This window comes from Parambassis ranga, chromosome 7 (assembly GCF_900634625.1).
Source record: "Parambassis ranga chromosome 7, fParRan2.1, whole genome shotgun sequence".
In the NCBI taxonomy this organism is placed as follows: Eukaryota; Metazoa; Chordata; class Actinopteri; family Ambassidae; genus Parambassis; species Parambassis ranga.
In genome coordinates, this window is record NC_041028.1 from 22,503,408 (window position 1) to 22,516,003 (window position 12,596).

Here is a 12,596-nt window from a genome sequence, read left to right on the forward strand (position 1 = left end):
ATTCCAAAAAGCTGAAAGGATCCTTCCCCAGAAGAGGACAGAGTGAAAACCCCAAAAGGACCAGGAGGTATTCATATGAAGATGGCGATCTTACGCTGTCAAAGGAATTAGATCTTCGCTGTTTGATGATGGTAGAGGTCTTCTGTGTCTGCTGAGAAAGAGTTCAGGGTGGTATTTCTATCAGTGATGTCTCGGCTGCAGTGTTTATGGCAACATATATATATTTTTTTTCAAGCTTCACATGCAACAGGATGTATGTTTCATTTCTGGCAAAGACGGGGACAAAGACGAAGAGAGGTGTGAGACAAAGGCATCCTGTTATTTTTCGCTATCCATCTGCCTAAAAATGACTCCTCCATACTGTTGATTACAATCCTGCATATTGGCCAGATGGCAGAATAAGTCACACAAGCTCAGCAAAATACCCTCCATCTATTAGCTCCACATGGCACTTATTAAAATGGAACGTTGGTGGCGAAATGGCAACACGTCCTCTACCTGAGCAAGACGAGTCAGCAAAAAAGTAGCAGCAAAAATAATAAATAAATGGGCCAAAAAAGCTAAGTTACAAATACCTATTGAAGCATATTTCCTGATAATCCACAGGAAAACTGCATCAACATGATGAAGACATTTACAGACAAGTATTGTTTTCCTTTAATCTGACAACACTGGAAAGTGTCAGCTTCATGCTGAATGAGAACCCTGATCTCTTAAGTGTGATAGCCTAGGATCACTTTCAACACAGCACAAGTTCATGTGACATCCACTTAAGTTGAACAGATAGATAACACCAAGAAAGAAATCTAAGCATCAGCAGACAGAGATTTCACATCCAGGAGGGACTGTGTGTGATTACAGAAAACCTGCGAGGAGCTTAATACAACAGAATGTTGCTCTGTCATGTTAATAACCAGCAGTGTTATGTATCTAAAGCCTAAAGGGGCCAGCTCCATCCTCATTGGATTCTGTGTTCAGCTAGGCTCTTCTCTGTTTTGATTTCACACTTGTCATGTTTATGTTGCTCTCATAATAACCTGAATTATTAGACCTCAGCAGGACAAAGCCAATTACAAAAGCTGTGGATGAATGTAAGCATGAATCAGGGGTCCAGTCTTTAAAATGACATGCACATACACATGCATACAAAGCAGCCGCAGCTCCTGTGTTAATGAGGACAAGGCAGGGCTCTTGGCTCATAAAGTGACCATGGTCTGTACTGGAGGGAGGATGATGCTCCTGTCAGCAATGAGCAAAGGGGGGACAATAAGGAAGCTGTGATCTCACTAACACACAGTCCAACAGTCTGATTTATTTCTTGGCCTCTCAGGAGATAAGACATGGAAGCCAGAGGCTGTAACAGTCAATCCCCTGACTGCAACATGGGCAACGGCCTACGGATGCCTGTAGAAGTGTTGCATCTTAAAGACTTCCACTTATACTCCAGGAAGTCTGAGCTGTTTTCATTTCATCAAAATGCATATGCAGAACAAAAAAACCCACCCCTGCGCCCCATCTTGGTGTATCGGCTTGTCCTCATAATAGAAAAGGGAATACTGGCAGGTCCAGTGAGGTTTAGAGGCAGCTACCGTGAAAGGCAGGTGGGGTGTAGTGTTGGAACTGGATAAATATATCCTTATCAGGGGAGAGGAGCCAGTGATTTCCTCAAGGTAATTCACACCCAGAGCAAGAAAAAGCCTTAGAATTTCATGATCGAGGTCTAAGATGCTTGGTGCCATGAGAATTAATAGAAGGGGAGAGAGAGTGGAATGTGTTTTCAGGCCCGAATCAATACAGAGACCTGAAATGGAGAGGCGTCTATTGTCAGAGGGGCTCACCATGAGCTGGGAGGTACAATGAGCAGGGGTCAGAAGTCACCGGCGAGGTGGAGGTCAACAGCTGAAGAGCCAGCAGTGACGAGAGATGGTCAGGGTGAGATTAAAGACATTTATCATGCTTCCCAGCGCGGACCTGCTGCTCTGAGATGACAGAGCAGACCTGCAACTAAATCTAAGAGAAAGGGGTGAGCTAGGAGACGCCTGGCACAGCGCGCTTAGGGTGGAACAAAAAGGCGGCTGCAGAAAGACAGAGCGTGTTCAGACCACCGGCCTCAAATTGTGAAGCTGGCACCAAAACAAGGGTTGGAGGGTAGACTGGTCTAGTGAACAGCATCGAAACAGGAACACAAACACACACACTGCTGTCTGAAGAGAGTGCCAACACCTCAATGCCAGAATGGGACAAAGCACTGTCAGCAGTCCCATCAACAAACTCCTGAAATAGCCCAATGTCAGGCTAGTGTTTCTAGGAACTCTGTCCCTTCGAAAACTCTGCAAAGGATGCAGGTATAACTTTCCAAGTTTACCCAGACACACCCACTGAGGTCTGCAACCACATATAAACCATGTTTCCCTACCAAACAGTTAGAACTGATGAAGCTGCTTGGATGAGCAGCGAAACGTCTTCAAGAAAACTCTACAAGTCCAGACGCCAATCTTCTCTATGAATATGACCTGGATGACTGAGAATCTTCATCAACATCTTTCCAAGTTGAAATTCTTTTACACAACCTTGAACACAACGGGCATCCCTTCTCCTGCCTGCCCTGTGGCTCTCTTGTGTTCTCCTGTTGGAGGGGACTAGAGAATAGATTTCCTCAAATACATGAGACATCTCAACAAATCCACGGGGAAGTAAATGCTCCATCGAAACAGTTCAAAAACAAAACACAACAAGACGACAAGAAAGAGCGCAGAAATAATGAGTCAAAATGTCACGTTTCTCAAGCTTTCTGCAAAGAAGCTAATTTTGATCAATACATACACGAAATGCTCAGAGAAATCCTAGAAGGCATTAATTATTTTCTCATTCAATTCATTCATGGCAGGTAGACAAGATTAATGAGCCTCTGGCAGAGCTGCTGCCTGTAAAGGAATCAATACTCACAAAAGCTGGTTTCATAGTGGCTATTGGACGACTTGGAATGCGAATCGAAAATGAAGTTAAAAGTGAAGAGGGGAAGCGGATGGTGGCCTTCTTCTTCTTCTCCTTCTCTCTCACTGTCTAGAGCTCTCTGTCTCTTTTTCTCTCCTCCCATCTGTGGAGCTCAGAGTGCTGCTGGCCCACACAATGTGCCCCCTGGATTGTCATCTTCAGTCTGATCGCAAGGACCAAGACCAACCCCACATTAGCATGCGCTTTACACACCAGCATACACTCACACAAAACACACACACACATCCTCAGAGCGCCTTAAATGGAGAGATGCATAGGCCAAGATCTCATGCAAGTCAAATCTGCCTTGTGTTGAAACCAGAAGCAGTGCATCCAAGGGTGTGTGTGTGTGTGTGTGTGTGTGTGTCTCAAAAGGAGGCGACATGTAACACAGATACAGAAAGGCAAAGGAAGAGGGTGTGAGAACTGGAATATTTTGCAAACCAGATTAAAATAAGGAAAAAAAGATGTTTTAAAAAGGGGTGTGTGCGTGTCTGGAGGGCGGGTTTGGTAATGTCCCCAGGACCTCTTCGGCCAAATGCTGTCTCACACACACACAGCTCTGCAGAGACCAGTCAGGCGTGACAGGCAAGATGGCTGCCACAGGAAGAATAACACGATAGATGGAGTGATAGGAAGGAGGAGAGAGGGAAGTTTTCATTTTTTTCAGAGGACACTTGCAACATCATTAAAGAGAGTGCAGGCTTGGTTACGCCCAATCAAACATTAACTACTTTCCCCACACACTCCCTCTCGTTTGCTATGCACTTTACATCAGGGGTGTGAATATTTCCATTTCAAGAAAAAGCAGGCTTATTCCCTGAAATGGAAAAAAAAGAGAGAGAGAAAGAAAAGATTTGAGGCTCTTTTTTTGCTTTGGGCTTAGAACTGGCAGGCATCTGCATCACTATTCATGTGAGAAGAAACAGACTTCCGAGTTCATTAACATTAAGCAAGCCTCCAAAATTTGGACAAAAAGAAATTAGCTTTCCCCCTATCACCGTCAACTGACACCAAAATACCTCTTCTTATTTGGCAAGAAGTAACAGAAAAGGCAGAGTTAACCGCTGCACCATGATTCCTGTAAGCGTCTCTTTTTGAAACGCAGCGAGCTTAGATTTTGCAGCTTGCAGCTTAGGGCTTGTGCTTTTCACATTCAGTCTAGCTGCCACGCATGAATGTGAGATCTATTGGTCTAGCTGACAGGCGGCTTGACACACAAACACGGTCTGTGACAGGGAGCATGACAAGGAACCTGCACATACATGAGGCCCATCAAAAGGCACAATTCATGGTTAACAGCTTCCAAACACATTTTATTCTGCAGCAGCCAGAGCAAATTTAAAAAAAACAGACACTTTCAAGGTCAGCTAATCCTAGAACAGTTTGATTGTGCAGACCGGAGAGTAAATTAAATGCATAATTAAGTATTAAGTTCACTCTGCCAGCAGCAACATAAAGAAGCCTTTAGGCTTTCAGATAAAGCCAGTCCTCTGTGTAACATACACTCATGTTGTGCACACAGTAAATGAGGCCATTGCCTGAAGTGCATCTCCTTTTTACTGATAAGGTCTCTTTTTTCAGTTAGAGGCCAATAATACAACCTGTTCCCTGCACCACATGGGAGAGCATGCAAGTGGAAGAGGACAACGATACCTCCTGTCGTATCTCCTCTCCTGCAGCCCTTTTGTTTCTTTTACAATCGCATCAGTACTCATGCTCAGTCTATTTACTTCAAGAAGCACCGGGGAGGAGACGACAACAGGAGCACCAGGATTATTACGGGCTGCTGAGGACATCTGGGGGAAGCAGCAATCTCTAATAACTAAGTAATGTCATGGCTGCCTTAATCCTGTCACACTCTCAGAGGCCACATCCCTCAGGTAGAGTTAAAGGCGGTAAGGTGTTCATTAAACTGGATAATTAGACTGTACACTGCCCAGTCAGGACTCTGAAAGGGGAATTAAAAGACGCAAGTACAAATGACATTCACTTTTTTCTGACCTTATTATCCCACAACAACAATGTCAAAAGGAAGTCTTTGAAGCAGCACGTGTTTATGGATAAATACTCAAGACAAACCAAAAATAATAAAAAAATAACATCTGATCGAGCTGTATCAGGATGTTAATATATGAGATTAGTGAACACAATACTGCATTAGGTGGAGGTTGTCCTGAGTTAATTTGTGTTTCTCTCCACAGGAGGCACAGACGTTAATGTAAAAAGGTGTAATCTGCCCTGCTAATTAAAGTATATTGGCAAAATTTTAAAAAATGAAATCTAAGGCATTTAAAAAAATATGGACGATTACACTTTAACAATGCGACACTGCCTTCGTTTCCAAACTACTACAAACTGCCTTGACTCTTAATAACATGACTAGGACCATGACTATGAAAGGAGGTAAACAAAATATAACCATGACAGAAAAGGAATCATCAACATCCGTCTCCAGAATCTGTTAAGCTGTAATTTGTTTAACGAGTACACAACACATGAATCAGAATTTGAACATGTATACGACTCCAGACACTATCAATTTGCAATCGTTAGGACTTTACACAAAAACACAGAGTGCTTTATTTGTGGAATGTCACAATGATCATGCAATAGTTCCAAATTGCAGGTTTGAGAAGTCCTGAGAACACAAAGGTGAAGCCGACAGAGTGAGCGGCGATGCTTTTTAATAGAGGCCGTTCTTGTGTGTTATTTACTGACTGCACAAAGACATGTACTTCCAATTTTCACCAAGTGTCTCCTTGGCACACAAACTATGTCTGCAAACGCAGGAGCAGATCAAGGCAAAAAAAATCCCGCCTTGTTGTGCTGTCGTACATAAAGTCTAAGAGACAAGGCTACACCGACTGTACACAAGATTGAATGAGGCCTGCTGTCAAGGTGTCGTGATGTGCTTTCAGGCTAAAAAAGAGCATTTTGAATTTTGACTATCTCTTGTAAGAGGCCCCTCTCTGTCTAAAGATGGAAGTGTTGACAGGAGTATTTCCAGACAGCAAACATCAGGTCAATATGCTGTCATGCATAAATGCACCTACTCTTCAACTACAGTACAGGCTCTTCAGTGCTGCTGAGCAGCGAACTGCAGCATGGTGGCTATGGCAGCATGCAGACATTCCCTATAGTGATGAGTAAATGAGGTGGAAGCAGAAGCAGTTTTAAATCCTATGTGTGTTAGAAGTCATGCAATAAGCATAACCATGAGAACATTAGCATCGGCTCATTATTACATAAGTACAAAAACTACACACAGTTCGAATTAAAAGTACTAAAAGCTCAAGAATCTAGCCTGGGACATGTCGGGCTCTGGCCACCTGCATACAGACCAACGGCCCAGAGCGGCCAAGATATCGACCACAAATCTGCTGTTATCTCAGCTCACTGCTGCTGGTGGTTCTGATAGGGTCGTGTGAAGGAACACTAGGCAGCAATGTGGAGAGAGGAAGAGTTAATGCCCTCTGAACTCAAGAGCTGCTCGGGATGGTCAGGCTTCAAAATAAAATTGTGCCATCTCTTCTTGACAAGGCCACACCGTGAGTGCAGGGCAGAAACAATACACGGGGAAATTACTGGGACAGATTATGCTAAACTGTACTGAGAAGCTTAAAAGATTTCCTCAGTCTGTGAACAATAAAATGATTGTTGTACAAAAAAATGGGGAAAAACTGTTTACACCTCTGCTAATTATATATATGGTATATATTAAAAGATGATGACTGAAGCAGCACAAACTAACAAACGAGGATTTTTTTGGGCTGATCCTATATTTGTTCACCAGTGTTTTCTGTTACAGATTGCCTGTCTCTACCGAGACTCAGCATGGAGTCTGAAGAGCTGAAGACGGATAGATCTGCAGCTTCCAACTTCTTTCTGAATCTCAACTTCCAAATCTCTGTCTCTTTTCTTATTCTTTCGGCTTCTCTGTCGTTTTATCCCCATCTTCTTGTCTCCTCTAATCTCGTCTCACTGCGGCTCTGCTCAGCTCTTTATCTACGTCCTAGACAAAGCATTAAAGTGCTGAATAGATGGAGGATATATTTAGTTTTGAATAGTGGGACAATAAACACCAGACGGGAATGAGTAAATATACAAGTTTTAGAGAAAATAAAACATTTTAGTCCCGAATTATAAAATGTAATAACTGTCAGTGGTCGTGTGTTTACCAAAAGTGCTCAGGACAGGCTGCGTGGTCCCCCCTGAGGACGACAGGTGGCCTCTGGGTTGACAGAACAACGTCTTTGTTGCAGCTGATACTGAGGTTTTCATTCGACCAGTGTTGCGAGAAAATATCACAAACACAAGCTTGCTTAAGGCCAAACAAGTGCGGCTTTGTGGTGGGGGAAAAAAGGACGTCAAGTGGATTCACAATATGCCCATAGACCAGGCACATGTTTGGTTTCAAGTGCGCAGCTGGAAAAGGAAACCTAACATTTCTAATTGGATGCAGTATTTGCATTTTAAACCTGACTCCATATTGACCTCCAGTAAAACACACACACAGTGTTTGTTAGTGTCTCTGAGAGAGTCAACACTTACCTCGTCCCACTCTGAGGTGAAAGATGGAGATTTCTCCAGCCTCTTCTTTCCAGTGCTACAGTTAGAAACAGACTCGCTGCGGTTTCCCAGTCCTCCTTCCTCTTCACTAGGAGGTGACACAAGCAAGTCCGAGTCAGACTTGGAGAGGCTGCGTGCCAGCTTCAGGTCCCCAGGAGGGCGCATCCTGACGGCAGACACTGCCCCGGCCCCAGAGTCCCTGGGCTCCTTGTTCACAGTCGCATAAATTGCTTTTGGGTCACAGTCTGTCAGGATGGCGGCCATGCTGGGACGGCTAGGTGGCGGTGCAGCTGCTGCTACTTCCTCTTTTACTTTGGCAGATTTTCTTGGTTCTGGCTGGGCTTGGTTGGGCGGTACAACACCTGGAAGCCTGAAGGGTTCCTCGCGGCTGTCAAAGACGGGAGAGGATCCGTGCAGGAGGCCGGTGAACTGCTCCGGGACACCTGCTCCCTGATCCTGGCTGGGCACAGAGTTATCTAGAAAAAGACGAAAAAAACCCCCCAAAAAAGTCAATGAGGGAGGAAAGAGGCAGAAAGTAGTTTGTGAGGGCTGTAGGGTGGACTTCAAACTGAAGGGCAGATCCTTAGTGCAGGGCTAATAAGAAACCACCCACACAAACCCTGAAACAGATCTGTAATTGTTTCCAACCAGGAGTGACGAGAGAGAGAAAGAGGGAGAGAGACGAGATGGAGCGAGGAGAAGGCGTATGTTGGCTGGAGTGGTAGCTGAATTCCAAACCCAGCTTGAAACAGTCTGACGACAATCTGCTGGAGTCTGAGTGTTTTGTAACAAGTACATGAGGAGCTGCACCTCACAGGCCGCACTTCTCTATTAGGTGAGGTTTCCCTAAAATATCAAAACACTGAAAATTCTACTGAACTTCATGCAAACAAGCCCTTACACAAAAACCAAAACACACCAGAACATGTACAGTAACTCAAAATAAGTTAAAAAAAAAAAAAAAGGAGGGAAACTTACAGTGGATGCCTTCTCCAACGAAAACAACTCCGTAATGGGACTGACTAGCAAGTGCAATTAAAAACAATTAGATTTTCCTCCTCCCTCTCTCCAAGGAATTACTGCCACCTAAGCCTCTTTTTCCACAATCAAATCAGCTTGTGGCTTGACGGAGCCCGGTGTCATTTTTGCTTCAGCTCCAGAAAAAAAAATCTCTATCCTATGCTCTGTTATCTTCTTCCTTTGCTCTGCAGTGATGCGTGCTGTGCTGTTGTCTGCTGTGCGACCAGCAGCCCTCTGTGTTTTCTGGCTTCTAATTCTAGACCCTAATGGTGGCTCAGGAATGGAAATTTGAATCACCCTATCCTCCAGCAGCCAGACTCCTGATAATTAGTCCTGTGACACATGCTTGTAGGAGTGTGCGGTGTGTGTGCATGCACGTGTGTGTATGTGCAGTTCGTCTCCACCAGGGTGACAGGGTCAGGGGTGTTTGGTGACAGGGAATCTGGGGCAGTGACACCACAGAAAAGTATTGACCTGTTGCAACATTTTGTTTGTCCTTCACAAAAACAGCCTCATGTTAAAACACGCAAGCTGCTCCAGCCTCTGAAGAAAACATCAAAAGAGGAAACTGTGAAGGAGTTCTATCCAGAACATGAGCTCACCAGAACGACCTCATTACCGTTTCATGGACCACTTGCAGTGAGGGAGTGTGCCAAACAACGCCCTGAACTGCCTTTTCACAAGTTCCTAAACACTCAGAAAAAAAGTGTTTGTGTGTGTTATAAAGGGGTGAGTGAGTGTGCTGCACACACATGTCAGGATCACAGCCAAACACCCACCCTCTGCTTGGCAGCTTGGGAGTGTGAACGCCCTATGAGCACATCATGAGTGCTTCTAACAGTCTCAGATGGTGTTAACACTTGCAGAGACCACTGCACTCTATCATTTGTTCACTTCAGTTCTGTGCTGGAAAATGTGCAGAGACACAATCTGGTGTTATTGTAACTCATACTGAGGTCAGCGCTGAGGTGTGTATTTAATCTGGCAGGAGATGGATCCATATCTCACTAATGATGTCATGCTTGCAGAGATTATATGCAGAGACCAGAGCTGGCTGTCGCTCCACCATCTACACAGTCCAAAAAGGCAGTCCATGTTCTGCCTGTGGAGAAATCTGCTACACTTAATGCTCATTCAGTACATATGGAGGTTACTGTGGGTATTACAAAACACCATGCAGTCCAGCAATACCAACAGAATCATACAATAGGATCATATAAAGCTGCACATTTACTAGAAAAACAGACGAGTTAAAACAAGGTTTACTCTTCCATCCCTGCTAACTGTGCACTATAGAGGCCCATTGTAACTATAGGATGTACCTACAACAAACCCTATAAAACAGGGGAAACACCTCATTCCTGCTGAGAACAGCAATGGTTTTGTGACAGACAGTAAACACCATGATATTGCTGACTGTGCATAATACATCCTCCGCCTGCCACATAGTGTTACCAAAAGTTTGGTCACTGACTGTCCACAGCATGTGCAGTGAATGGGGAGGGCAGACACCTTACACCCCCGATGAAAATAAAAACTAAAACATTTAGTCATCAGACAGCTGTCCCGGTTTATGTAGCACATAAAAATAGGAAACGTGTGTTAAAGTTGATTATGTGCATAGGCAGGAAAGAGCTGTGTGTGTGTGTGTGTGTGGTTTTTGTGGCATGGAAATGGAGTCTCAGCTTAGACAACAAGAAAGGAAAGGGGAACTGAAGAGTCTGTGTGGTACCACAAATAAGAGTACTGGCTGATAAACATGTGAGAGTCAAGCTATTCACAAGGGAAGGTATCAACTCAAAGAGCCGAACGACAATAACAGTTACTCCAGGAAAAGCCTACACATGTCTACCTAGCATCTGTCTTAATTTTGCAAACATTCTCCAAAACTCCATTTATTCAATGAAGATATCTGTATGTATGTCACCAAAAAACCCCAAAGCTCTGCTCCTCATCTCTGCTCCACGCTTGACTGGATGACATGGCATATCCAGCTTTAAGCAGGGGTGGGGGTTGGGGGGATGTGGTTCTGTGGATCTGAGATAGGAATGTCACAATCTGATCAAGAATTCAGTTTTGTATTGGCAATGAAACAAGTCTTGCCCTCTTGCCAAAGAATGTCAATCAGTCCCCACTCCTGACGAGCCAAATCCGCTGTACAGGCTGGGAATGCCAATCGTGCATTCCCTGGGAGCACTAATCCAAGCCAGCCCATCTCAAATGCATCAAATACATTTCTCCTGTTTCATTGACATGCTTGGCTCGTGATTCTCAAGTCCGACATGTCCACTTCACCTTGCAGCAGCCGTTGTACCTTATTAGGCAACTAAAATCTGAGGGCAGTGATCTTTACTCACCACGCGGTCCGGCCCGTCCAGGAGGGTGCAGACTGTCTTTCGACTTGCTTGGGCCTCTGAGGTCATTGGGGGCAGAGGCTTTACGCTAAAGAGAGAGAGAAAAGTTTAATAGCAGCTGCTACATGAAACTTTCCAAACATTTCCTGTGATATAAGACAGTCACTTTAACCCAGCTGACCTCTTAAAGGTAGGGTAGGAGAATGAAAACTCAGTGAGAGTCAGCCAGATTTCTAAAGTAAACACACGCCTCATTCTCTCGGAGCTCACCCCGAAGCCCGCCTCCCAATCACATGGACGCTTGAAGACTTCGGCCATCATGCACGTACCTCTCTGGTGCGCGCAGAGCAGGAAGAGAGTGACAACCAGCCAATAGTCTGCGCAGGGTCCACCCGGAGGATTGGCTGATGTTTTTAGCGTTTTATAGCTTCTACAGATGATTCATATTCTTCATTTTAATGTGAAACTGCCGAACTAATCAGTTGCTATCGGATTGTAAAGAGAAGTTACACTAATTGAACAAAAAGTGCATCAGTATAAAATCTCCTACCCTACCTTTAAGCCAGCTAATTATATACAACACTGCATGAGGATACCACACCTTTGATGGCCTGCATGACACATGATGACACCACACTGCTCATTTATGAGAAGCACAGCTAATCCAATGGGAATAAAAAAAGGACGTGAGCGGAGATTGTGGGCAGCAGGTGGGTGGCAGCAATAATAAAAAGCGGCTAACTGCATGATAAATATAAAAAGGCAATAAAATAAAATGGTGGCAATAAATAGAGCAGGCAGGTTTAAAAAGACGCACAGTTATGGGGAGACCAGTTTAAGGTGATTTCTGCTGACATATGACTCACTCTGTCATGGTGAAGAGAGCATCACCTTCATTATAGAAGCTGCTGTGGTCGTGCACTTAATATGCAATTCAAATTACAGCAAAGAGACTGTCAAAGTTCATGTTTATGGTCTTGTAAGTATATATATATATATATATGTACCTGAGGTAGGACGCTGTTGGAAGACTGTATCGTTGTATTCTCATCTAAGGAGACAGGAAACACAGGAGTTACAGACAGTCTGATGGTCAGGGCAGATATAATGCAGAGAAAGTGATGTATAATAAAATCATGTATTATGCATGGCGACATTACTGCTCCACACGTCAGGCAGACTTCAGATTAATCTGTCTGCCTTTTAAACAGCACTCAGTATGCAGACATGATGAAGCAGTTTTTACAACAGAAGGAAAACTGATCGTTTAAAATTACTGCTCAATTTAAGGGAAAAAATGTTTTTTTAAACACTATCATTTATCTACACAGAGGAGGAATGATGACATCAGCGGTTACACTCCTCCGACTCCTCAAGCTCAGTTTTCTAATTCGTGCAAGCGAAGCTGAAAGGTCCTGAGGGGATGTCTTTAAAACATCTACATCAACAGCTAGAGATCAAAATGGCCTTCTAATTTAATCCCATTTAATCCAATTACATGCAGTGCCATTCACCGGACACAGTCTGCTCATGTATGGCACACGCTGTTAACGCTAGGGTTGCTGATCAGGACAGAAATGCATCAGTATGAATGAGTGTTTGGGGAAAAATGTCTGAACACCGCTGTGTTCTTTTATATCTGGATTATACCAGAAA

At 44.1% G+C, this 12,596-nt stretch overlaps 1 protein-coding gene across 8 annotated transcripts in view; it reads right to left on the reverse strand.

Annotated features, from left to right (window-relative positions):
• anks1aa (ankyrin repeat and sterile alpha motif domain containing 1Aa) overlaps positions 1-12,596 on the reverse strand; it is a 51,337-nt gene that overhangs the window by 17,308 nt on the left and 21,433 nt on the right. For 4 of the 8 annotated variants that reach the window (XM_028409312.1, XM_028409315.1, XM_028409310.1 and 1 more), the window contains 4 exons: positions 11,948-11,991; positions 10,944-11,028; positions 7,549-8,042; positions 95-151 (listed from right to left, as the gene is read on the reverse strand). In XM_028409312.1, the coding sequence (XP_028265113.1) occupies positions 95-151; positions 7,549-8,042; positions 10,944-11,028; positions 11,948-11,991 (680 nt within the window). The remainder of the gene's footprint in view (positions 1-94; positions 152-7,548; positions 8,043-10,943; positions 11,029-11,947; positions 11,992-12,596) is intronic. The other 4 variants (XM_028409318.1, XM_028409317.1, XM_028409316.1 and 1 more) reach the window with 1 other exon arrangement.